General features: G+C 40.3%; 1 protein-coding gene across 3 annotated transcripts in view; it reads left to right on the top strand.

Moving 5' to 3' along the window:
• The window catches only part of ATP5MC2 (ATP synthase membrane subunit c locus 2), a 38,148-nt gene extending 20,540 nt beyond the window's left edge, over positions 1 to 17,608 (top strand). The window contains exon 7 of one of the 3 annotated variants that reach the window (XM_058742570.1): positions 17,521 to 17,608. In XM_058742570.1, coding sequence (XP_058598553.1) covers positions 17,521 to 17,593 — 73 coding nt within the window. In that variant the 3' untranslated portion in view covers positions 17,594 to 17,608. Of the gene's footprint in view, positions 1 to 5,578; positions 5,987 to 6,953; positions 6,976 to 17,520 lie in introns of those variants that run through there. The other 2 variants (XM_058742574.1, XM_058742569.1) reach the window with 2 other exon arrangements.
• The last annotated feature ends 7,602 nt before the right edge of the window (positions 17,609 to 25,210 follow it).

Genomic DNA, 25,210 nt, shown 5'->3' on the forward strand with positions numbered 1-25,210 from the left:
CAAAGGAGATATATCAATGAAGGAATGAAGGCCTTTGAATATGTTGTTTCTTTCTTTCTTTCTTTTTTTTTTTTTTTTTAATATGTTGTTTCTTTAAACTGAATAATCTGGATACCTGGCTGGCTGAGTCGGTAGAGCATGTGACTCTTTTTTTTTTTTTGTAAGTTTATTTATTTTGAAAGAGAAAGAGAGTGCACACACACAAGCTGGAGTGTGAGTGGGGAGGGGCAGAGAGAGAGAGGGAGAGAGAGAATCCCAAGCAGATTCCTCACAGTGCAGAGCCCTACCCAGGACTCAAACTCAGCAAACCGTGAGATCATGACCTGAGCTGAAATCAAGAGTTGGACACTTAATTGAATGAACCACCCAGGCACCCTGAGCATGTGACTCTTGATGTCGGGGTTGTGGGTTTGAGCACCAGGTTGGGTATAGAGATTACTTAAAAATAAAATCTTTAAAAAAATGGAATAGTCTTCCACTCTTTAAATCTCATATGTACCCATTAAAACAGCTCAATAAAAAACTAAACTTGTCAACTCGCTCTAGAGTTTGCTGTTCTTTGCTCTGTGTGGCTATACATACATTTGTTTTAACACTTAACTATGTTATATTGTAATTATTTATGTACATATCTGTCTTGGCCACAAAATTGTGAATATCTGTGACATAGTAGCCACTCAGTAACTAGTTTTTAAATGGATGAATGAATGAAAGAAATGTCTAACATTATGGCTTATCTTATAGTTTATCTTTCTATAAGATGGAGCAATTTAAAAGCAAAACAAACAAACAAAAATACACACAAAATAAGAAATAAATACACCTTAAAGGACCACTCTTTTTTTTTTTTTAAAGAGTTTTTAAAGTAATCTCTACACCGAAAGTGGGGATGGAGCCCACAATCCCAAGATCAAGAGTCACATGCTCTAAGACTGAGTCAGCCAGGCGCCCCTTTAGAGGACCACTCTTCACATTAGATGGGGGGGGGGGGGGGGGCCTGAGTGGAGTCTACTTAAAAAAAATAATAAATTGATATTTTTTTCTTTAAGTAATCTCTACACCTAATGTGGGGCTTAAAGTCACAACCTTGGGATCAAGAGTCACATGCTCTACTGACTGAGCCAGCAAGGCACTTGAATAAATGCAAACTTAAATTCAGAGCTTTGGAGGTAGCCTGTGTCAGGAAGAACCCCTCGAAACTTAAGTGTCTTTAGCTTCAAGGCAAATCTACCTCTAATGCCAGGCACTATTCTAAAGGTATTACCTAATCTGCTTAAACAACCCTATGAAGCAGAGCTTCCATTTTAGAGATGAAGACGTTGAGATCCAAAGAGACAGCAAATTTTTACAGGATCCCACTACTAGTAAGTATGGCAGGGAGGTTTGGAGCCCAGGATGTCTGGCTTCAGAGTCTGCCTCCCTGAATCAGTGTGAAGTATTTATCATTCATTGTAGGTCTAGATCTGGCATTCCCCATCTAAGGTAACTTATAAATCTGAAACCTGACTCAGGGTTTGGTACAACCAAAGTTGCAGGGCATGGCTTTCTTTAAGTACCTGGGGCATTTCTCTAGCTAGAAGCTTGAATATCTTCAGAACTTAGATAAAGATGAAAGAGTAACATTGAGTCTCTGGTAGCTCTCTTGGATCCAGCTATTCTATTTTTTTCTCCTGAATCTGTATACCTAATAACCCCAAACACGGTCATTTGGGGTATAGCTATGTAAACCATTATGGACGTAGAGGTACTTACCTGGCTGGTTCAGTTGGAAGAGCACGCAACTCTTGATCTTGGGGTTGTGAGTCAGCCTCATGTTGGCTGTAGAAATTACTTAAAAAAAAAAAAAAATATTATAGACAGATTAGCTGCACCTAGTCTAATAATTAAACATCATTTCCTTTCTGCTACAAGTAAGAGTAGCCAATAATACTGTGAATGACAATGAGAAATCAAAATGTTTGGAGGCTTTTTTTCTTCTTAATTAAAAAATAATTATGAGCCTACTTGTCTTCTAACCTTCCTTCCTGTCTTCCTCCTTCCTTCCTGAATAATTTAGTCTAAGAGCCATTCGATGGGGATTGTAGGAGTCCAGTTAGTCGAGCAACCACAGTGACCCATTGTGGGGTGCTGGAGCCTGAGGAGGGTGAAGAGGTTTCTGATTCTATGTGGAGAGACCACTGTGGGCGTCTGGCACGGGGTATTGGGGGTCAAGAGGGCATTCATGGTGCAGGGAAGCGATTGGGCAGCAATAGCAACAGAAGATTGATTATATATAAGGGGGACTGATCAAATAAATACATATATTAAGGGTAAAGGAAACCGGATTTTTTCTGCCGGACAGGGTCTCAACTATGGAAAAGGACAAAAGCAGAAAGAATCCTGTAACATTGGGTTAGAATTGGAGGTATCAGTGAAATATATATACATACACATACATACACATATTTCCCCCCAAATTCTGTTCTGAAAGGACCTCAGAATAATGACTCCCCCTAGCACTGATCACATCTGGTATTGGTTTCTAGTACCATTCTCCACTAAAAAGGACCAAGGCCTGACCCAAGGCCTTGACCCAAGGCTGACCCAAGGCTGACCCAAGGCCTGGGGAGGGAAAGTTCAAGACAAACCTGAGACATCTGATTGTGCCAAAAAAGTGTGGAATGACCTAATAATCGCAGGGACATGTTAGAAGGATGCAAGAGCAAGCTTGAAGGCGTTCCCACTTGTCAAATCTGGGGCAATTTGAATATCAACTAAATAATAACAGTAAAAGATTAGAATCCACTGAATAAAACAGGAATCTATGAGCCATTCTGATAGTAATTAATTAATAAATAGGAAGAAGAAAAAGCTTTTCCCAGTAAAATGACTAATAAACATAGAAGGAATGATGGAATTAGAAAGTGTCACTTAGTAACCATCATAATAACCACAAAACATCAATGACTACTAAACCCAGTGGGTGAAAACTGGACAAGGAATACGATATTTCTACAGTCTCAAAGTGCTTTCCCACAAAATGCTTATAAAAGCATAAAAATAATTTACAGTGGAGAAACCTGGCAGACATCACCACAACTAAGAGATTAATGTTACCATTAATGGGACAAATCAAAATAATGTATAGGCTGATGGGATGCAATTAGAACATCACTTCTGTTGTAATCCCTGACAAAAATGCATAACCTGAATCTTATCATAAGAAAATATCAGACATACCAAACTGAGGAATATTCTATAAAATAGCCGGCCGGGGGGCGCCTGGGTGGCTCGGTCGGTTAAGCGTCCGACTTCGGCTCAGGTCATGATCTCATGGTCCGGGAGTTCGAGCCCCGCATCGGGCTCTGTGCTGACCGCTCAGAACCTGGAGCCTGTTTCAGATTCTGTGTCTTCCTCCCTCTCTGCCCCTCCCCTGTTCATGCTCTGTCTCTCTCTGTCTCAAAAATAAATAAACGTTAAAAAAAAAATTAAAAAAAAAAAAAAAATAGCCGGCCGGTAGTCTTTAAAAGCATCAAGGTCATGGGGCGCCTGAGTGACTCAGTCAGTTAAGCCTCTGACTTTGGCTCAGGCTGCAACCTCACTGTTCTTGGGTTTGAGCCCTGTGTTGGGCTCTGGGCTGACAGCTCAGAGGCTGGAGCCTGCTTCAGATTCTGTGTCTCCTCTCTGCCGCTCCTGTGCTCTCGCTCTGTCTCTCTCTCAAAAAAAAAAAAAAAAAAAAAAAAAAAAAAAAAAAAAAAAAAAAAAAAAATTAAAAAAAAATTTTTAAATAGTTACAAAAAATAAAAGCGTCAAGGTCATGAAAGTTAAGGGAAGACCAAGAAACTGTTCCATATTGAAAGAGAGTAAAGCAACATGACAACTAAATACAACATGTGACTGAGCTGGATCCTTTGGCTTTAGAGGATATTTTGGGGAAAATTGGCAAAACTTGAACAAAGTCTATGGATTATATGGTAGTAATGTATCAAATATTAATTTCCTGATTCTGATGGTTTTATTATGGTTATCTAGGAGAATTCCTACTTGGTAGGAATCATACTAAAGAAATAAAAAGTATACATTTTAAAAAGGAAGAATCAAAACTGTCTTTTTTCATAGGTATCATGAATGTTTATACAGAAAATCCTATGGAATCTACAAGAAAACCACTAGAACTAATAAGGAAGTTTGACAAGGTTACTGGATAGAATATCAATATGCAAAAGCCATACACACACACAAACACATAAGCAGGTATTGTCAGCCACTGGACTCTGAGTCTGCAAAAGGCCATTCCACTGTTCTATTAAACCAGCTGCTTCAGGACCGTGGGAAATATGGTAAGACCGGTGAATTCAAAGACCATAAATAGACTCATTGCTGCACTTCTTTGGATGAGAAATGAGTTCCTTGATCAAATCAATGGTGTATGGACTACCATGATGGTAGATAAGGCATTCTGTAAGCCCATGGATGGTAATTTTGGCTAAAATATCTCAGGTAAGGAAAATCTATATCCAGAGTAAGTATCTATTCTGGTAAGAACAAAATGCTGCCCCTTCCATGATAGAAGTGGTCCATTGTAACCAACCTGCCATCAGCAAGCAGATCGCCCCAGGGAATGGTGTCATATCGGACACTTAGCAATGGTTGTACCCAGATTGGCTTTGGTGAGTGGAAGTCCATATTGCTGAGCCCATGCATAACTTCCATCTCTGCCACCATGTCCAGTTTGTTCATGAGCCCATTGGGTGATGACAGGAGTGGCTGGGGAAAGAGGCTGACTGGTATCCATAGAACGGATCATCCCATCCACTTGATTATTAAAATCTTTCTCTGCTGAGAGCACAAAGTACACAAATATTTTCACGTTTTTTGCCCATTCAGAGAGTCTATATACATACTTCTTCCCTAAATTTCCTTGTCATCAATTTTCCACTCATATCCCTTCCAAGTCCCTGACCATCCAGCCAAACCATTAACCACAGCCCATGAATTGGCATATCATCACATGTCTGGCTGTTTCTCCTTCCAAGCAAAGTAAACAATCAGGTGTAGAACAACCAGTTCTGCTCCCTGGGATGATTTCCCATCAGGAATGTCCCAGAAAAAGTTGCAGTACAGCAACTGTCTACTTCAGCATGGTACCTGCACATCATGCAGAACTACCTGTAAACCAGGCCTACATCTCCTCTTTATCTCCTAATCATAGAGAACTGTGTGAGGCCATCAGTGCAGGCCAGGAGAGGATGCCAGTGTGATAGGAGTGGGGACCACGGGCATCTGGGCCACCTCTTCATGTAACTTACTTATGCCTTCAGGGCTTGATCAGGCCTGATCACCTATATACCACTTCCATGTGATGATGGAGTGCTGCTGTGCATACCCAACCTTACGGCTTAGTGGGTGAAATAACACCCAGTTCATGATGGGTAGCTGAGGTTGCCTGGTAACTTGGTGGCTCATGATTAGGAATTCAGTCTCTACTATGGCCAACTAGTAGGCCAAGAACAGTTTCTCGAAAGGAGAGTAGTATCTACAGAGGATGGCAGGGCTTTGCTCTAGAATCCAAAAGTCCTATGTTGCAATTCACTGACAGGGACCCACCTGCCAGAAGCTCCAAACAGCATCCCTGTCTGCCACTATCGCTTCAAGCACCATTGGATCGGTGGATCACGTGGCCCAAGTAGCAGAGCAACTTGCACGAGCCCTGTTGTGAGGCCTGCTGTTCTGGCACACTCAGAACTAGCAGCTTTTTGGGTCACTTGGTAAATAAGCTGTAGTAACACCCAAAGGAGGATTATGTTGCTTCGGAAGCTCAAAGCAGCCCACTGGGGGGCGCCAGCGTGGCTCAGTGGGGTCAGCGTCAGCGGGGTCTGTGAGCTCAAGCCTCAAGTCAGGCTCTGTGCGGACAGCGTGTCCCTCTGTCCTTCCCCTGCTTGCGCTCTCTCTCTCTCAAAAATAAATAATACACATTTTTAAAATAATAAATAAGTAAATAAGCAAAGCAGCCCACTGGGCATTGTGACTTTATCGTTTGTGGGAGGGGCCAGATGCAACAACTTATCGATAACTTCATCTTGGAAGGGGATAGCTCCACATGCCCCACACTACTGGGCCCCTAGAACTTTCACTGAGCTAGAAGACCCCTGAATTATTGGATTTATTTTCCACCCTCCAGCATGCAACTATCTTACAAATCAGTCTGGAGCAGTTACCACTTCTTGTTCATGAGGTCTAATCCGCATCATGTTCTTGATGTAATGGACCAGTGCAATGTCTTGTGGAAAGGAATGACAATTAAAACTATCGTGAACTGGGGCGCCTGGGTGGGGCCCAGTTGGTTAAGCATCTGACTTTGGCTCAGGTCATGATCCCACTGTTCGTGAGTTCAAGCCCCACGTTGGGCTCTGGGCTGACAGCTCAGAGCCTGGAGCTGCTTTGGATTCTGTGTCTCCCTCTCTCTCTGTCCCTCCCTGCTTGCACTCTGTCTCTCTGTCTCTCTCTCTCAAAAATAAATAAAAAATTAAAAAAAAAAAAACTATTGTGAATTAAATTGTGATTATAGGGCTCAAGAGTTGATATACCCTTGAGGTAAGAGTGTATTGCTGTCCTTGCCAATATAATGTTTGTTTATTTACTCATTTACTTTTTTAAAAAATGTTTATTTTTGAGAATGCACATTCACACACACACACAAGCAGGGGAGGGCAGAGAGAAACGGAGACAGGATCCCAAGCCGGCTGTGCGCGGACAGCAGAGGGCCCCATGCAGGGCTTGAACTCACATGCTGTGAGGTCATGACCTGAGCTGAAGTCAGACACTCAACCGACTGAGCCACCCAAGCACCCCTGACCTTGCCAGTTTAAAGCAAACAGCTTCTGGTGGGCCTTATTGACAGGGATGGAGAAAAGGGCATTTGCCAGATTGATAGCTGCACACCAGGTAACCAGGGCATGTGTTAATTTCCTCAGGCAATGAAACCACATCTACAGCAGCTACAACTGGAGTCACCATCTGATTAAGCTTACAATAGTCACTGTCATTCTCCAAGGACCACGTATCTCCTGCACAGACCAAATAGGCAAGTTGGACGGATTATGTGTTCTGGAACTGGGAAAATAACCATAGGATGGGTTCAGGGACCAGTGGACCCACTGTGAGGACCTGAGCTAAAACTCCCCAAGCCCCTACTCTGACTGGTGGGCCACAGTGACATTTTGGGTCTCCTAGAATTAGTGTCAGTTCAGAATCAGTGCCCAGTAGCCCCTGGAAATTCTGATTCTTTCTTTAACCCTAATGCAGTTACACTGGCGAAAGACTATAGGTTCCTTTGTGGAAGGCTTGGAGAAAGATTAGCAGTATAAATTTCAGTACCTGGGTCCTTCATCAAGGGGACCCAGCCTCCCCTTCATTAAAGCGGTTCTGAGTCTGTAAACTGGCTAAAGTGTGAGAATTGATTGAGGGGCCATGACTCTGTGATTCAGGTTAAATTCTTGTCCATTTGACCTAGAACTTTTTTCCTTATACCAATCAAGTAAGAAACTTAGTAGGCTTCTTATCTATTACACTTCTAGAAACACCATGACCAACTAGTCAATGCCACAGTTCTGTGAGCATCAGATTATTCTGATTGCCTCTACTATCTATTATGGTAATCATGCCTACCTTGCCTTTGGGGGCTGACTGCTGCCATTTGGCCCTTGCCCCTCAGGATCCAATTACTCTCACTGCATTTAGGTGTCGCAATTCAGTGACTGCATTGCTCACTGTAAGGTCTGGTCTATAGAGAAGAATGATCACAGAGTTCTCCAAGGATTCTTGGGTTTCTCTCATGAAATTTTTTTTTTTAAGTTGATTTGTATGTTTTGAGAGAGAGAGAGAGAGAAAACACAGGAGGGGGACAGAGAAAGGGAGAGAGAGAGAGGATCCCAACCAGTCTCCATGCTGTCAGTGTGGAGCCCGATGCAGGGCTCAAACTCAAAACCATGAGATTATGACCTGAGCTGAAATCAATAGTTGGCCGCTTAACCGACTGAGCCACCTAGGTGCCCCTAAATAAAAAAAATTTTTAAGAGTTTTATTATAAGATTTATTATAGCAAATTAGTTTATTGGGGTGCCTGGGTGGCTCAGTCAGTTAAGTGTCTGACTCTTGGTTTTGGCTCAGGTCATGATCTCACAGTCCGTGGGTTCAAGCCCCATGTCAAGCTGTGCGCTGACAGAGCAGAGCCCTGCTTGGGATTTTCTCTCTCGCTCTTTCTCTGCCCCTACCCTGCTCACATGGTCTCTATCTCTCTCAAAAATAAATAAATAAGCTTTAAAAAATAACGAATTACTTTATAACAAATAAATACGTTTACCATTAATTGGCTTATGCAGTTATGGAGGCTGAGAAGTACCACAACTGGAGACCCAGGATAGCCAGTGGTTTCATTTGTGTCTGAGTTCAAGAGCCTGAGAACAAAGAGAACCAGTAGTGTGAGTTCCAATCCAGATCTGAAGGCTTGAGAACCGGGACTGATGGTGTGAGTTCCAATGTAACTGGAAGAGACGATTCTATGTCCCAGCTGGAAAGTATTTGGACAGAGAGCAAATTCTCCCTTACCCCAAGCTTTGTTCTAGTCAGGCCTACAATGGATTGGATGAAGCCTACCCACATTGGAGAGGGCAATCCATTTTGTTCAGTCCACTGATTCAAATGTGTTTTGGGCGGGGGGGGCTTTTTCTCATGACCCTGAGATCAAGACCCGAGCTGAGATCAAGAGTCTGACACTTAAAAAAAAAAAAAAGAGTCTGAAGCTTAACCATCTGAGCCACCCAGGTACCCCCACTGATCTGATTCAAATGTTAATCTTATCCAGAAACACTGAGAGACACATCGGGAATAATATTTAACCAAAAAAAACCCACAAAAAACAAAAAACAAACCACAATGAGAAGCCATCACACATGTATTAGAGGCAGTTGAACTCTCATAGCTTCATTGTGGGAATGCAAAATGATATATTCACTGGAAAACAGTTTGGCAGTTTCTTAAAAAAATTACACATTTAGGGGTGCCTGGCTGGCTCAGTTGGTGGAGCATGTGACTTGATCCTGGGGTTGTGAGTTCAAGCCCCACGTTTGGCATAGAGATTACTTAAAAAAATACATACACACATACATACATACACACATTTAGCTATGATTGAGCAATTTTACTCCTAGGTATTTCCAAAGAAAATGAAAGCATATGTTCATAAAAGGCTTATGCACAGACTGTGGTATATCCAAACAACGGAATACCACTCAACAATGAAAAGGAATGAACTGCCAGAGTGCGTGGCTGACTTAGTGAAGTGTGCGACTCTCGATTTTGGGGTCGTGTGTCCCAGCCCCACATTGAGTGTGGAGCTTACTTACATTTAAAAAAAAAAAAAGGAATAAACTCTTGGTACATGCACCAGTATGGATGAATCTTAAAATAAGTATGCTGAGTGAAAGAAGACAAATTTTTAAAAGTATACACTATATCATTTCATATATATAAAATTTTAGGAAATGAAGGATAATCCATAGTAAAAGAAATGTCAATAGTGTCTTGGGGACAGCTAGGGGAAGGGGATGGGTCAGAGGGACAGATAACAAAGGGATGGGAAGAAACCTTTGGGAGTGATGTGTGTATGTTTATTATCTTGATTGTGATGATGGCTTCGTGGATGTATACATATTTATTTAAAACCTATCAAATTGCATGGGGCACCTGACTGGCATAGTTGGTAGAGCATGTGACTCTTGGTCTCAGGGTTCTGAGTTCAAGCCTCATTTTGGGCACAGACCTTAGTTAAACAAAAACAAAAACAGAAACAAACTATCAAATTGTACATGTTAAACATGTGTAGTTTATCTTATGTCAACTATACTTCAATAGAACTGTAAAAAAAACTTCAATAAGAATGTGAACTGAGGGGCTCCTGGGTGGCTCAGTCGGTTAAACCTCCAACTTCGGCTCAGGTCATGACCTCGTGGTCCGTGAGTTCGAGCCCTGCATCGGGCTCTGTGCTGACAGCTCAGAGCCTAGAGCCTGCTTTGGATTCTGTGTCTCCGTCCCTCTCTGCCCCTTCCCTGCTCTCTCACTCTCTCTCTCTCTCTCTTTCTCTCAAAAATTAATAAATGTCAGGGGCGCCTGGGAGGCTCGGTCAGTTGGGCTTAGGTTCATGGTCTCACAGTCTGTGAGTTCAATCCCTGCGTCAGACTCTGTGCTGACAGCTCAGAGTCTGGAGCCTGTTGCAGATTCTGTGTCTCCCTCTCTTTCTGCCCCTCCCCTGCTCACTCTGTCTCTCTGTCTCTCTTAAAAATAAACATTAAAATAGATAAAATAAATAAATAAAAATTAATAAATGTTTAAACATTTTTTAGAAATGTAAATTGATATAAAGTAAAAATATTAATAATAAAATATTTCAGATACAGACACAGCCTTACCTACCAGTCCCTCCCCTCCTTCTTACACAGACATAACCTACATTACTGAAAAGTTGCTGTGTATCATTCTGTGCGTCTTTATACTTGTATAATATGTATAAACATCCATAAATTATATATACTATAAATTATACATAATGTTTCTTAACATATTTTATAGTTACAAATGGCACCATATTGTATGTATTCTTTTCCAACGTGCTTTCTATTATGTTTTTGAGACTTACCCATGTTGATAAATTAAATGTAAATGTAATTCATTCATTTTAACTGTCGTATGGTAGCCCATTTTTGCAAGGAGGAGCCGTTTCCAACTGTGTTGCAATGAACATTGTACACATGTCTCCTTGTATACAAGTGTAAATATATCTCTAGGGAAGACTCCTCCACGGGAAATTACTAGGGAATACAGCATATGTATCTTCAGTTTTATGAGGTGGTGTCAGATTGCTCCAAAGTAGTTGTTCCAAGCATTTGCAATAACTATAGCCTCGCCAGCAGTTACTGCACGTATTAGTTTTCATTTGCCAAATGGTGTGAAATGGAATCTTATTATTTTAATTTCCATTTCCCTAATTACTAAAGAGATTGAGCATCTTTTCATATGCTTATTAATTTGGGCTTCTTCCTCTATGAATTATCCTTATTATCCTTTGTCTAGCCCATTTTCTATTACATTGTTTGTGTTTTTCTTATTGGTTTCTGGGAGTTCTTTATATATTCCATATACTTATCCTTTATGTGGATTGCAGATATCTTCTAGTCTGTGACTTGTCTTTTCACTTTGTTTATGGTATCTTTTGATATAGACAATTTCAGTCTTCTCAGTCTTTCCTTTCATGGGTATGCTTTTTTAGGGTTGCTCAGGAATACTTCCCTATCATGTTGTCATAAGAACATTCTCCCACAGTTATTTCTAAATTCTGGCTTTGTTACTAACTAGCTATGTAATCTTGGGCAAGTTTCTTAATCTTTCTGGGCCTCAAAGTTCACATCTGTAAAATGGGAATCGTAATGTCTACCTCATAGAGTTGTTCTTAGCATTACTCATCTGTATCGGGCAGGGACCCAAAGGAAATAAATGTTACTCTTAAATTAGAATGATAAGAGATGCGGGGCACCTGGGTGGCTCAGTCGGTTAAGCGTCCGACTTAAGCTCAGGTCACGATCTCGCGGTCCGTGAGTTCGAGCCCCGCGTCGGGCTCTGGGCTGATGGCTCAGAGCCTGGAGCCTGCTTCCGATTCTGTCTCTCTCTCTCTCTCTCTCTCTCTCTCTCTCTCTCTCTGCCCCTCCCCCGTACATGCTCTGTCTCTCTCTGTCTCAAAAATAAATAAACGTTAAAAAAAATTAAAAAAAAAAAAAAAGAGAGATGGGTTTATTCACAAAAGTATGGTTGGGTGCAGGGAAACCACAAGGAATAGTACAATATCCTGAGGGTAGTAACAAAGAAACTATCATAACACTGAGGCCAAAAGGGAGGAGGAAGGTAGGCAATGGTTATTGAAGGCAGACTCCATGTACAAAGGGTCACCTTAGGAGAGATAATGATCTTAGATCCAGGGACAGGATAAACCTGAAGCAATTGGGCAGGGAGTAGCCTGGGGAATAAGTACTCTTGAGTTCACTGTTTTCTTTTCCAAACTCCTACTGGGGTTCTGCATTGGCTGAGGCCAGAGGGCAAAGAAGCCCACTGATGATGTTGATATGGACACTGGAAAGAAGGGAAAGAGTGAATCTGGAGGAGCAAATGGAAGATATTTGGTAGTACATTCAACTGGAATTTATTGAATCCCCAGATGATCCAGGTACAGTCCTAGGCACTGAAGGTACAACAATGAACACAGTGGACAAAGTCCCTGACTAATGGGAGGAGACAGATGATAAATATAAGTGAACACACTACATCATGTAGTGATAAGTTTTAGGAAAAAATGGGGTGAGATGAGGATAGACTGATGTGGTATGAGGTGTAGAGCGGTCAGGGGAGCATCTCTGAAGAAGTATCATTTGGACCATGATTTGAAGAAAGTAAGGGAAGGAGCTATGTGTATATCTTGTAGAAAAATGCAAAGGTTTTGAAACAGGACCATGCTTGGTAGTCTGAGGAAAGGTCAAGAGGTGGTGGTGTTGGAAAATAATGAGAGGAGAGAGGTGGCTTACTTAGATCAGGGTGGTAGCAATGAAAGTGGAAATAAGAGGTGTGATCCTGAATATATTTTGAAGGTAGAGGATCTGTTATCTCTACAGTATTTGTTGATGTGGGGATGTTTGAGAAAGACAGATACCAAGGATTGCCCTAAAGGATTTGGCTGGAGGTGCTTGGCTGGCTCAGTCAGTAGAGCATGCAACTCTTGATCTCGAGGTTGTAAGTTCAAGCCTCACATTGGGCATAGAGATTACTTAAATAAATATATTTTTGGGGTGCCTGGGTGGCTCAGTCGGTTAAGCATCCGACTTCAGCTCAGGTCATGATCTCACGGCTCGTGAGTTCGAGCCCCGCGTCGGGCTCTGTGCTGACAGCTCAGAGCCTGGAGCCTGTTTCAGATTCTGTGTCTCCCTCTCTCTGACCCTCCCCCGTTCATCCTCTGTCTCTCTCTGTCTCAAAAGTAAATAAACATTAAAAAAATTTTTTTTTAATAATAATAAATATATTTTTAAAAAATAGGCTAAGCAGGGGTGGCTGGGCAGTTCAGTCAGTGAAGTGTCCGACTCTTGGTTTCAGCTCAGGTCATGGTCTCATGGTTCATGAGTTCCAGCCCCGCATTAGGCTCCACGCTGACAGTGTGGAGCCTGCTTGGGATTCCCTCTCTCCCTCTCTCTCTGCCCCTCCCCTGCCTCTCCATGTCTGTCTTAAAATAAATAAATAAACATAAAAAAATAAAGAAAAATAAAAATAGGCTAACCAAAAAAATTTAAAGGAAAATCTGGGGATTGTAATGTCCATAAGGGGCTTTGGAGTATGTTCTGATATATTCCTGGGGAGATTCCTGGGACCATGCACCCATTCATAAAGCAGTGTACATGGTCAGAAAAGACCTAAGAAGCTCTTAAACTCTCACCATTGACTAACATTGAGGCTCTGCACAATCAAGAAGTGAAGCTTCAGGTAAAGAACTGCCTGCCTGAGTGTTGAAGGCATGCCCCAATATGCATTAAGAGTCCCTTGGCAAAGATATATTGGATCCAGGCATTTAAAGAAATTTCTGACCAATAATTAGCTGACTACTAGGCTAATTGAGCAGATACTTCAGTGGACACACACACAAAACAAAGAAAACAGAATCTACAGAATTTTTTAAAGTTTATTTATTTATTTGGGGGGGGTGGGGTGGAGAGGCAGAGAGAGAGGGAGATAGAGAGAATCCCAAGCAGGCTCCACATTGTTGGTGCAGTGCCTGACGCAAGGCTCGAACCCACAAACCACAAGATTATGACCTGAGCTGAAATCAAGAGTTGGACGCCTAACCGACTGAGCCACCCAGGCACCCCCAGAGTCTACAGAATTATTTCAGAAAAACCACTAAACAAAAAAAAAGAAAAGCCACACACACACACACACACACACACACACACAAAACAATAACAACTAACAACAAACAGCATCAAAACAGACCTTGGAGAGGGGGGAGAATCTGATTTTCATTGTTGTCACATTAATATATTTATTTATTTTTTAAATGTTTATTTATTTTTGAGAGAGAGACAGAGCGTGAGCAGGGGAGGGGCAGAGAGAGAGGCAGACACAGAATCCGAAACAGGCTCCAGGCTCTGAGCTGTCAGCACATAGCCGGATACAGGGCTTGAACTCATGAACTGCAAGATCATGACCTGAGCTGAAGTCAGATGTCTAACCAACTGAGCCACACAGGCGCCCCCCACATTAATATATTTTAATGTCCAGTTTCAATAAAAAATTATGTGATATTCAAGGGAATAAGAAAATATGGATTATACACAAGAAAAAAAGTAGTCAGTAGAAACTGTCCCTGAGGGGCGCCTGGGTGGCTCAGTCAGTTAAGTGTCCGACTTCAGCTTGGGTCATGATCTCGTGGTCTGTGAGTTTGAATCCCACGTCAGGTTCTGTGCTGACAGCTCAGAGCCTGGAGCCTGCTTCAGATTCTGTGCCTCCCTCTCTCTCTGCCCCCTCCCCTACTCATGCTCTGTCTCTCTCTGTCTCTCAAAAATCAATAAATGTTGGCAGAAAGAAAGAAAGAAAGAAAGAAAGAAAGAAAGAAAGAAAGAAAGAAAGAAAGAAAGAAAGAAACTGTCCCTGAGAAAGGCCATAGACTTACTAGATGAAGACTTTTGATTAATCACATTTAAAATATACTCAGGAGCACCTGGCCCGCTCAGTCAGTAGAACATGCCACTCTTGATCTTGGGATCATGATTTCAAGTGCCACCTTGGGTGTAGAGATTACTTTAAAAAATAGAAATTTAAGGGGTGCCTGGATGGGTCAGTCATCAAGCATCTGACTTTGCCTCAGGTAATGATCTCATAGTTCATGAGCTTGAGCCCTGCTTCATGAGCCCAGGGTGAGCCCTGCTTCTCTCTCTCTTTCTCTGCACCTCGCTCACTTGTGCTCTCTCTCTCTTTCAAAAAAAATAAATTAAAAAAATTATATTGGGGCGCCTGGATGGCTCAGTCAGTTAAGTGTCCGAATTCAGCTCAGGTCATGATCTCATGCTCCGTGAGTTTGAGCCCCACGTCGGGCTCTGTGCTGACAGCTCGGAGCCTGGAGCCTGTTTCAGATTCTGTCTCCCTCTCTCTCTGACCCTCCCCCCGTTCATGCTCTGTCTCTGTCTCAAAAATAAATAAACGTTAAAAAAAAATTAAAAAAAAATTATATATATAGGGGCGCCTGGGTGGCTCAGTCGGTTGAGCATCCGACTTCGGCTCAGGTCATGATCTCATGGTTTGTGGGTTCGAGCCCCATGTTGGGCTCTGTGCTGACAGCTCAGAGCCTGGAGCCTGCTTGGGATTCTGTGTCTCCCTCTTTCTCTGCCCCTAACCCACTCGCATTCTGTCTCTGTCTCTCTCAAAAATAAATAAACATTTAAAAAAGTAAACAAAAAATTATATATATATATATATATATATATATATATATATATATATTAAAAGAACTAAAAGAAATCATGTATGAAGAACTAAATGAAACAGAATGACTAATCAAACAGAATATCAATAAAAATATAGAAACTATTTTTAAAAGAATCAAATAGAAATTCTGATGTTGAAAAATATAATAACTAAAATGAAAAATTCACTAGAAGGGCCCAACAGTAGATTTGAACAGACAAAAGAGAGAAATAGGGAATTTAAAGGCAGGCCAATTGCAATTATCCAGTCTGAGGAACAAGAAAGAAGAATGCAGAAAAATGAACAGAGCCTCAGAGACCTGTAGTACTCCATCAAGTATACATGGAAGGAGAGCAGAAGAAAAAAACACAGAAAGAATATTTGACAAAATAACAGCCAAAAGCTTCCCAAATTTCATGAAAAACATCAGCTACACATCCAAGTTCAACAAACTCCAAGTAGGAAAAATTCAAGCAGATTCATACCTACACACATCATAACCACACAATCAAAAAACAAATACAAAGAGTGAATCTTGTTTTTTAAATTTTTAAAACATTTTAATTTAATTTAATTTTTCATTCAGTTATAATTTACATATCAGCATATCCAACTGGATGAGTTTTGACAAATGCATACACTCCTATGTCTCTGCTACCATCAAATTTAAGTGTTTATTTTTGAGAGAGAGCGAGCACAAGCACGTGAGGGCCAGAGAGAGAGGGGAACAGAGGATCTGAAGTGGGCTCCATGCTGACAGCAGAATGCCCAATGTGGGGCTTGAACTCATGAACCATGAGATCATGGCCTGAGCCAAAGTTGGAGGTTTAACCAACTGAGCCACTGAGGCACGCCAATTTTTTTTTTTTTAATTTTAGAGAGAGAGAGAGAGAGAGAGAGAGAGAGAGAGAAAGATCAAGTAGGGGAGAGAGGCAGAAGGAGAGAATCTTTAGCAGGCTCCCCTCTCAGCATGGAGCCTAATGTGGGGCTCCATCCCATGACCCTGGAATTAACCTGAGCTGAAATTAAGAGTCAGTCGCTCAAGCAACTGAACCACCCAGGCACCCCTAAAAAGTGAATCTTGAAAGCAGCAGGAGAGAAGTGATTCACCACGTACAGGGGATCCTCAATGTGATTTCACAACAGAAACGATGAAGGCCAGAGACAGTAGGGTGACATATTCCAAGTACTGGAAGAAAAAGACTGTCAACCAAAACTTCTATATTCAGCAAGTCTATTCTTCGAAAATAAAGGAGGGTGCCTGGCTGACTCATTTGGTAGAGCATGTAACTCTTGATCTCACAGTCATGAGTTTGAGTCATGTAGAGATTACTTAAATAAATAAAACTTTAAAAATGATAAAAGGATTAATTTATCAAGAAGATATAGCAATTACAAACATAAATGTATCTAACAACACAGCCCCCAAATACATGAAGCAACAATTGATGGAACCGAAGAGATAAATAGACAGTTCAATGGTAATATTTGAAGACTTCAGTACTACACTTTCTTTTCTTTTTTCTAGAATTAAGGTGTCTTATTTCTTTGTATCAAGAGTACAGAAAATGCTTATTGTCATATTTCTATACAAGTGAGAATCTTTTCTATGCCTTGGTAAATTGTTAGCCTCCTTTCTAAATTTGTATTATCTTCCAACATTTTATCCTTTACACTTTCTATGCCATGAACAATCTGAGAGTTCCTTCAATGAGAATTTTTTTGCCAGCATCACTTGCTGTGGGAAATCTCATCCTTTTTGTCACTTTCCTCATTTATGGCAATAAGTTCACCTTCACTGAGTTCCTTTGCTTGCTTATCCCAAGTCTCTAGAATGGCACCCACCAGTGTCAATATTCCCTTGATCAGCTATATTTTTGAAATTCCAGTTGTATTCAATTTGAATTTCACTTCCTGCATTACCCTTTTCATGTCTTCTTTCTCTATCACATTTGTTGGCCAGTAACCTCCGTTAATTATCCATTTTTGTAGATGTCACATGGGCTATCCCTGGAAGACAAGAAGGCAACGCAACTACACCCTGTGCTGTCTGTGTGTAAACTGAATAACAGATGCACAGTGACCAATCACTGACAGACTTTGAAAGAAGTGACATGATTGCTACTCATCGTGAGGCACATAGTTACAAAGTACTTTGTGTACTGATGAGCTAACAGTGAAGTTTGTACTTCATGCAAGTACTCACAGTTCATATACCATGGCAACTGAAATTTGAACCATGTTATTGACAGGAAATACCCTACTTTCAGTAATTGATAGAACAACAGAAGATCAACAAAGAGAAGATTTGAACAAAACTATAAACAAACTACACTCAACAAGTATCTATAGAACATCTCGTCCAACAATCACAGAATACACATTCTTCTAAAGTGCACCTGAACCCTTTTCCAGAGTAGACCATACATTAGGCCATAAAAGAAGTCTTTATAATTTTTCAAACATTGTAATTGTGCAAAGTATCACAGTAAAATAGTTCTTTGGGGGTGCCTAGCTGGCTCAGTCAGTAGAGCATGAAACTCTTGATCTTGGGGTTGTGAGTTCAAATGTCACATTGAGTATGGAGCCTACTTTAAAAAAAAAAAAAAAAAAAAAAAAAAAAGGTTCTCAGGGCACCTGGGTGGCTCAGTCAGTTAAGCAAACGACTTCTGTGCAGGTCATGATCTAACCATTTGTGAGTTCAAGCCCCACCTTGGGATCTGTGCAGACAGCCTGGAGGCTGCTTCGGATTTTATGTCTCCTTCTTTCTCTGCCCCTCCCCCCTTGCACTCTGTCTCTCTCTCTCTCTCTCTCAAAAATAAATAAACATTAAAAAAATAAACAAAATAGAATAACATAACAAAATAAAATAAAATAAAATAAAATAAAATAAATAAGGTTCTCAAGAAGACTGGGTGACTCAGTCAGTTTAGTGTCCAACTCTTGAATTCTGGCTCGGGTCATGATCCCAGATTGTGGGATCAAATCCCATGTCAGGCTCTATGCTGAGTGTAGAGCCTGCTTAAGATACTCTCTCTCTCTCTCTCTCTCTCTCTCTCTCTCTCTCCTCTGACGCTCTCCTCCACTCTCTCTCTCTCCCTCTGCCCCTCTACTTCATTCTCTCTCTCTAAAACAAAATTAAAAAAAAAAAGTTCTCTGATCACAGTGAAATGAAATTAGAAATGAATAACAGGGGCGCCTGGGTGGCTCTGTCGGTTGAGTGTCCGACTTCGGCTCAGGTCATGATCTCCCAGTCCGTGAGTTCGAGCCCCGCGTCGGGCTCTGTGCTGACTGCTCAGAGCCTGGAGCCTGTTTCAGATTCTGTGTCTCCCTCTCTCTCTGACCCTCCCCCGTTCATGCTCTGTCTCTCTTTGTCTCAAAAATAAATAAACGTTAAAAAAAAATTAAAAAAAAGAAAAGAAATGAATAACAGAAGGAAACGGGGAACTCACAAATATGTGGAAATTAAACAACTCAATTCTGTATAATCAATAGGTCAAAGAAAAAATTGCAAGTTAAATTAGGAAATACTTTGAGGGGCACCTAGTTGGTTTGGTCAGTAGAGCATGTGACTTGATCTTGAGGTTGTAAGTTCAAGCCCCATGTTGGGTGTAGGGCATACTTAAAAATAAAATCTGAAAAAAAATACTTCAAGATGAATAAAAATGAAAACACAACCTATCAAAAACTTATGGAATGCAGTGAAAGTAATACAGGAAATTTTATAGCTACAAGTGAGTGTAGTAAATAGAAAAAAAATCTCAAATCAATTAGCTAAGCTAAAGAAAAAGAAGAGCAAGAGAAAAGGGGCATCTGGCTAGCTTAGTCATGGAGTGTACAACTCTTGATCTCAGGGTTGTGAGTTTGAGCCCCATGCTGGGTATAGAGATTTTTTTAAATTTATTTATTTTAAATGTTTTTAAAATTTATTTTGAGAGACAGAAAGAGATGGGAATGCAAGCTGGTGCAGCCACTCTGGAAAACAGTATGGAGGTTCCTCAAAAAACTAAAATAGAACTACCCTATGACCCAGCAATTGCACTACTAGGCATTTATCCACAGGATACAGGTGTGCTGTTTCAAAGGGACACATGCACCCCCATGTTTATAGCAGCACTATCGACAATAGCCAAAGTATGGAAAGAGCCCAAATGTCCATCAATGGATGAGTGGATAAAGAACATGTGGTATAGATATACGATGGAGTATTACTCGGCAATCAAAAAGAATGAAATCTTGCCATTTGCAACTATGTGAATGTAACTGGAGGGTATTACGCTAAGTGAAATTAGTTCGTCAGAGAAAGACGAAAATCATATGACTTCACTCATATGAGAACTTTAAGAGACAAAACAGATGAACGTAAGGGAAGGGAAACAAAAATAATATAAAAACAGGGAGGGGGACAAAACAGAAGAGACTCCTAAATATGGGGAACAAACTGAGGGTTACTGGAAAGGTTGTGGGAGGGGGGATGGGATAAATGAGTAAGGGGCACTAAGGAATCTACTCCTGAAGTCATTGTTGCACTATATGCTAACTAATTTGGATGTAAATTAAAAAAAAATTAAAAATAAAATTAAAAATAAATAAATAAAAATAAAATAAATAAAAAAAGAAAGAAAGAGAGAGAGACAGACAGAACATGAGTCGGGGAGAGGCAGAGGGAGGGTGAGAGGATCCCAAGCAGGCTGGGTGCTATCAGCACAGAGCCTGAAGTGGGGCTCAGTCCCACAAACCATGAGATCATGACCAAAATCAAGAGTAGAACTCTTAATCAACTGAGCCACCCAGGTGCCCCTGGGTGTAGAAATTACTTTTTTTAAAAATCTTAAAAGGGGCACCTGGGTGGCTCAGTCGGTTAAGTGTCTGACTCTTGGTTTCGGCACAGGTCATGATCTTGTGGTTTCGTGAGTTCGAGCCCCACATCCAGCTTCACACCAGGAGTGTGTTTCTGTCGCACTATCTCTGTCTCAAAAGAAATAAGTAAGCTTTAAAAAAATTAAAAAGTAAATAATCTCAAAAAAAAAACAAGAAAAGAAAAAGAGGACCAAGAAGGAGAAGGAAGGAAATAATAGAGATTAGAGAATGAAATAGAGAATATAGAAATAATAGGGAGGATCAGTGAGGCCAAAAGTTGGTTTCTTTTGAAATGATCAACAAAATTGGCAAAACTCTAACAAGACTGACAAAAATAAAAAGAGAGAGGAAAGAAAAGAAAAGATTCAACTTACTAAAAACGGGAATAAAAGAAAGTACATTACTTCAGCCTCACAGAAATAAAAAGGAGTATAAAGAATATTATGAAGCATATGCCAAAAAAACTTAGCCTAAAAGAAATTGAAAAGTTCCTAAAAAGATACAAACTACAGAAGCCAACTCAAGAAATACAAATAGACCTATAACCAGTAAAGAGATTGAACCAGTAATAGCAAAACAAAACAAAACAAAACCCACAAAACTTCCCACAAAGAAAATCTTAGGATCATAGAAGAGGAAGCGACATTTCTCAATTCATTTTTTGAGGCTAGTATTATCCTGATATCAAAACTAGATAAAGACACCACAAGAAAACAAAACTACAGATTAGTATCTCTTAAATACACAAAAATATTCAACAAAATGCTTGTAAACAAAATACAGCAACATGCAAAAAGGATTATACACCATGACTAGGTGGGATTTATTCCCCAAATGCAAGCTTGGTTTAATATATGAAAATCAATCAATGTAATACACCATGCTAATAGGATAAGGAGAAAAATTACACTAGTATCTCAATGGGTATATTTTCTAAATGCATTTAATACCCTTTCATGATAAAAACACAGCAATCTAGGAATAGAAACAAACATCTTTAATGTGATAAAGGGCATCTACAACAAACCTACTGTTAATATTTTCTTTTTAATTTAATTTAAATTCTATTTTATTTTAGAGAGAGAGTGTGCGAGCAGGGGAGAGGGGCAGAGGGAGAGAGAAAGAGAGAGAATCTTAAGCAGGCTCTATGCTCAGCACAGAGGCTGACGCAGGGCTCGATCCCACAATCCTGAGATCATGATCTGAGCTGAAATCAAGCATCAGATGCTTCACCAACTCAGCCAACCAGGTACCCACTACTGTTAATCTTTAATGAGATAAATGGCATCTACAACAAGCTTACAGTTATCAGCATACTTAATGGTGACAGACTAAAATCTTTCCCCCTAAAATCAGGAACAAGACAAGGATACTCACACTCACCACTTCCATTCAAATTTTATTGAAGGTTTTAGCTACAGGAATTAAGCAAAAAACAAGAAATAAAAAGCATCTAGACTGAAAATGAAGAAGTAAAAAAACTATCTCTATTTGCAAGCGATCCTCAGGAATCCACAAGAAATCTATTAAAGCTCATAAATAATGCAGTGAGATTGCAAGGTACAAGTTCAGTGTATAAAAATTAATTGTGGGGTGCCTGGCTCAATCCACAAAGCATGTGACTCTTGATCTTGGAGTTGTGAGTTTGAACCATATGTTGGGTCTAGAGATTACTTTAAAAAATTAATTGTATTTTTATATAGTAGCAATAAACAATCTGAAAATGAAATTAAGGAAACAATTTCATTTACAATAGCATCAAAAGGAAAAATACTTATGGATAAATTTAACAAAATAAGAGAAAGATTTGTACACTGAAAACTACAAAACATATTTCAAAGAAATTAAGAAGACCAAAATAGGGGCGCCTGGGTGGCTCAGTCGGTTGGGCGTCCGACTTCGGCTCAGGTCATAATCTCAGGGTTCATGAGTTTGAGCCCCACGTCGGGCCCTGTGCTGACAGCTTGGAGCCTGGAGCCTGCTTCGGATTCTGTGTTTCCCTCTCTCTCTGCCCCTCCCCTGCTTGCACTCTGTCTCTCTCTCTCTCTCTCAAAAATAAAAATAAGTATTAAAAAATAAAAAAAAAAGAAGGCCAAAATAAATGGAAAGACATCCTATGTTCGTGAATGGGAAGACTTAACATTATTAAGATGGTAATACTCCCCAAATGGATACAGATTCAATACAATCTCCATCAAAAAATTTTTTTTAATTTAATTTTTAAAAAGAATTTCAAGTTAGTTAACATACGGTGTAGTCTTAGCTTCAGGAGAACCCAGTGATTCATTTCTTACATATGACACCTAGTACTCATCCCGAAAAGTGACCTCCTTAATGCCTGTCACCCATTTAACCCCCCCACACACACACACACACTCCCCTCCAGCAACCCTCAGTTTGTTCTGTGTATTTAAGTCTCTTGTGGTTTGCCTCCCTGTCTGTTTTTATCTTATTCCCCCCCTCCCCTATGTTCATCTGTTGAGTTTCTCAAATTCCACATATGAGTGAAAGCATGTGATATATGTCTTTGTCTGACTTATTTCACTTAGCATAATATATACCCTCCAGTTCCATCCATGCTGTTGCAATTGGCAAGATTCCATTCTTTTTCATCACTGAGTAGTATTCCATTGTAAATATGTACCACATCTTGTAAATATATACCGTTTGGGCTCTTTCCATAATTTGGCTATTGTTGATAACACTACTATAAACATTAGGGTGCATGTGCCCCTTTGAATCAGCATTTTTGTATCCTTTGGATTAATTCCTAGTAGTACAATTGCTGGGTCATAGGATAGTTCTATTTTTAATTTTTTGAGGAACCTCCATACTGTTTTCCAGAGTGGCTGCATCAGTTTGCATTCCCACCAACAGTGCAAAAGAGTTCCCCTTTCTCCACATCCTCACCAACATCTGTTGTTTCCTGAGTTATTCATTTTAGCCATTCTGACCAGCATGAGGTGATATGTCATTGTGGTTTTGATTTGCATTTCCCTGATGATGAGTGATGTTGAACATCTTTTCATGTGTTTGTCATCTGGATGTCTTCTTTGGAAAAGCATCTATTCATGTCTCTTGCCCATTTCTTCATTAGGTTATTTGGTTTTTTTCCATCAAAATCTTAACTGGCTCTTTTGCAGAAACTGACAAACTAATTCTAAAATTCATATGGAAATGCAAGGGACCCAGAATATCCAAATCAATCTTGAAAAAGAAGAACCAAGTTCGAGGACTCTCACTTCCCAATTTCCAAACTTACTATAAAACCAGAGTTATTGAGCTATTTTGATATGGCATAAAAATAGACCTAAGGAACAATAGAACAGAATTGAGACTCCAAAAATAAGCCCAAATATTTAAGGTCAACTGATTGTGATGAGTGCCAAGGTAATTCAATGAGGACAGAATAATCTTTTCAACAAATGGTATTGGGACAACTGAGTATCTATTTGCAAAAGAATGAAATTGGATCCCTACCTTATACCATATAGAAAGAGTTATCTTAAAATGGCTCAAAGATCTAAATACAGAAGCTAAAACTATAAAAATCTTAGAATAAAATACAAGCGTAAATCTCTGTGTTCTTAGATTACTGTTTTATACCAACGGTACAAACAAGCAAAAATAAATTGGACCTTACCAAAATTAAAAACTTTTGTGTTTCAGAGCAGCTGGCTGCCTCAGTCAGTAGAACGTTGGATTCTTGATCTTGGAGTCATGAGTTCAAGTCCCCACTGGGTGGAGAGATTACTTAAAAAAATAAAAAATTAAAAAATTAAAGACTAAAACTGTTTTTTTTTTTAATTTTTTTTTTAACGTTTATTTATTTTTGAGACAGAGAGAGACAGAGCATGAACGGGGGAGGGTCAGAGAGAGGGAGACACAGAATCTGAAAGAGGCTCCAGGCTCTGAGCTGTCTGCACAGAGCCCGACGCAGGGCTCGAACTCACGGACCGCGAGATCATGACCTGAGCTGAAGTTGGCTGCTTAACCGACTGAGCCACGCAGGCGCCCCTAAAACTGTTTTTTAAAAAACTTGTGGGGTGCCTGAGTGGCTCAGTGGTTAAGCATCCAATTCTTGATTTCAACTCAGGTCATGATCTCACCATTTGTGAGTTGGAGCCTCTGCACTGACAGCATGGAGCCTGCTTGGGATTCTCTCTTTCCCTCTCCGTCCACCCCTCCCCAACTCGCACTCAAAATAAAAATAAATAAAACTTAAAAAAATTTTTCTGCTTCAAAATAAACACCATCACCATCAGAAAGTGAAGAGACAACTCATAGAATGGGAGGAAATATTTGCAAATCATATATCTGATAAGAGTCTAGTATCTAGAATATATAAAGTGCTTTTATAACTTAATAATAGAAAGACAACGCAATTACAAAAAGGGCAAAGGATCTGAATAGACATTTCTCCAAAGAAGATATATAAGTGGCCAATAGGCACATGAAGTGACATTCAATATTGTAAGTCATTAGGGAAACGTAAATAAAAACTACAGTGAGAGACTATTTCACACTCACTGGGATGGTGAGAATCAAGAAGATGGACAATATAATGTTGGTGTGTAGATGCAGAGGGATTAGAACCTTCATACATTGTTGGTGGGAATGTAAAATGATGCAGCTGCTTTTGAAAAATCTGGCATTTCTCGGGGCACCTGGGTGGCTCAGTCGGTTGAGCGGCCGACTTCAGCTCAGGTCATGATCTCGCGGTCCGTGAGTTCGAGCCCCGCGTCGGGCTCTGGGCTGACAGCTCGGAGCCTGGAGCCTGCTTCACATGCTGTGTCTCCCTCTCTCTGACCCTCCCCCGTTC

This window comes from Neofelis nebulosa, chromosome 8 (assembly GCF_028018385.1).
Source record: "Neofelis nebulosa isolate mNeoNeb1 chromosome 8, mNeoNeb1.pri, whole genome shotgun sequence".
NCBI lineage: Eukaryota > Metazoa > Chordata > Mammalia > Carnivora > Felidae > Neofelis > Neofelis nebulosa.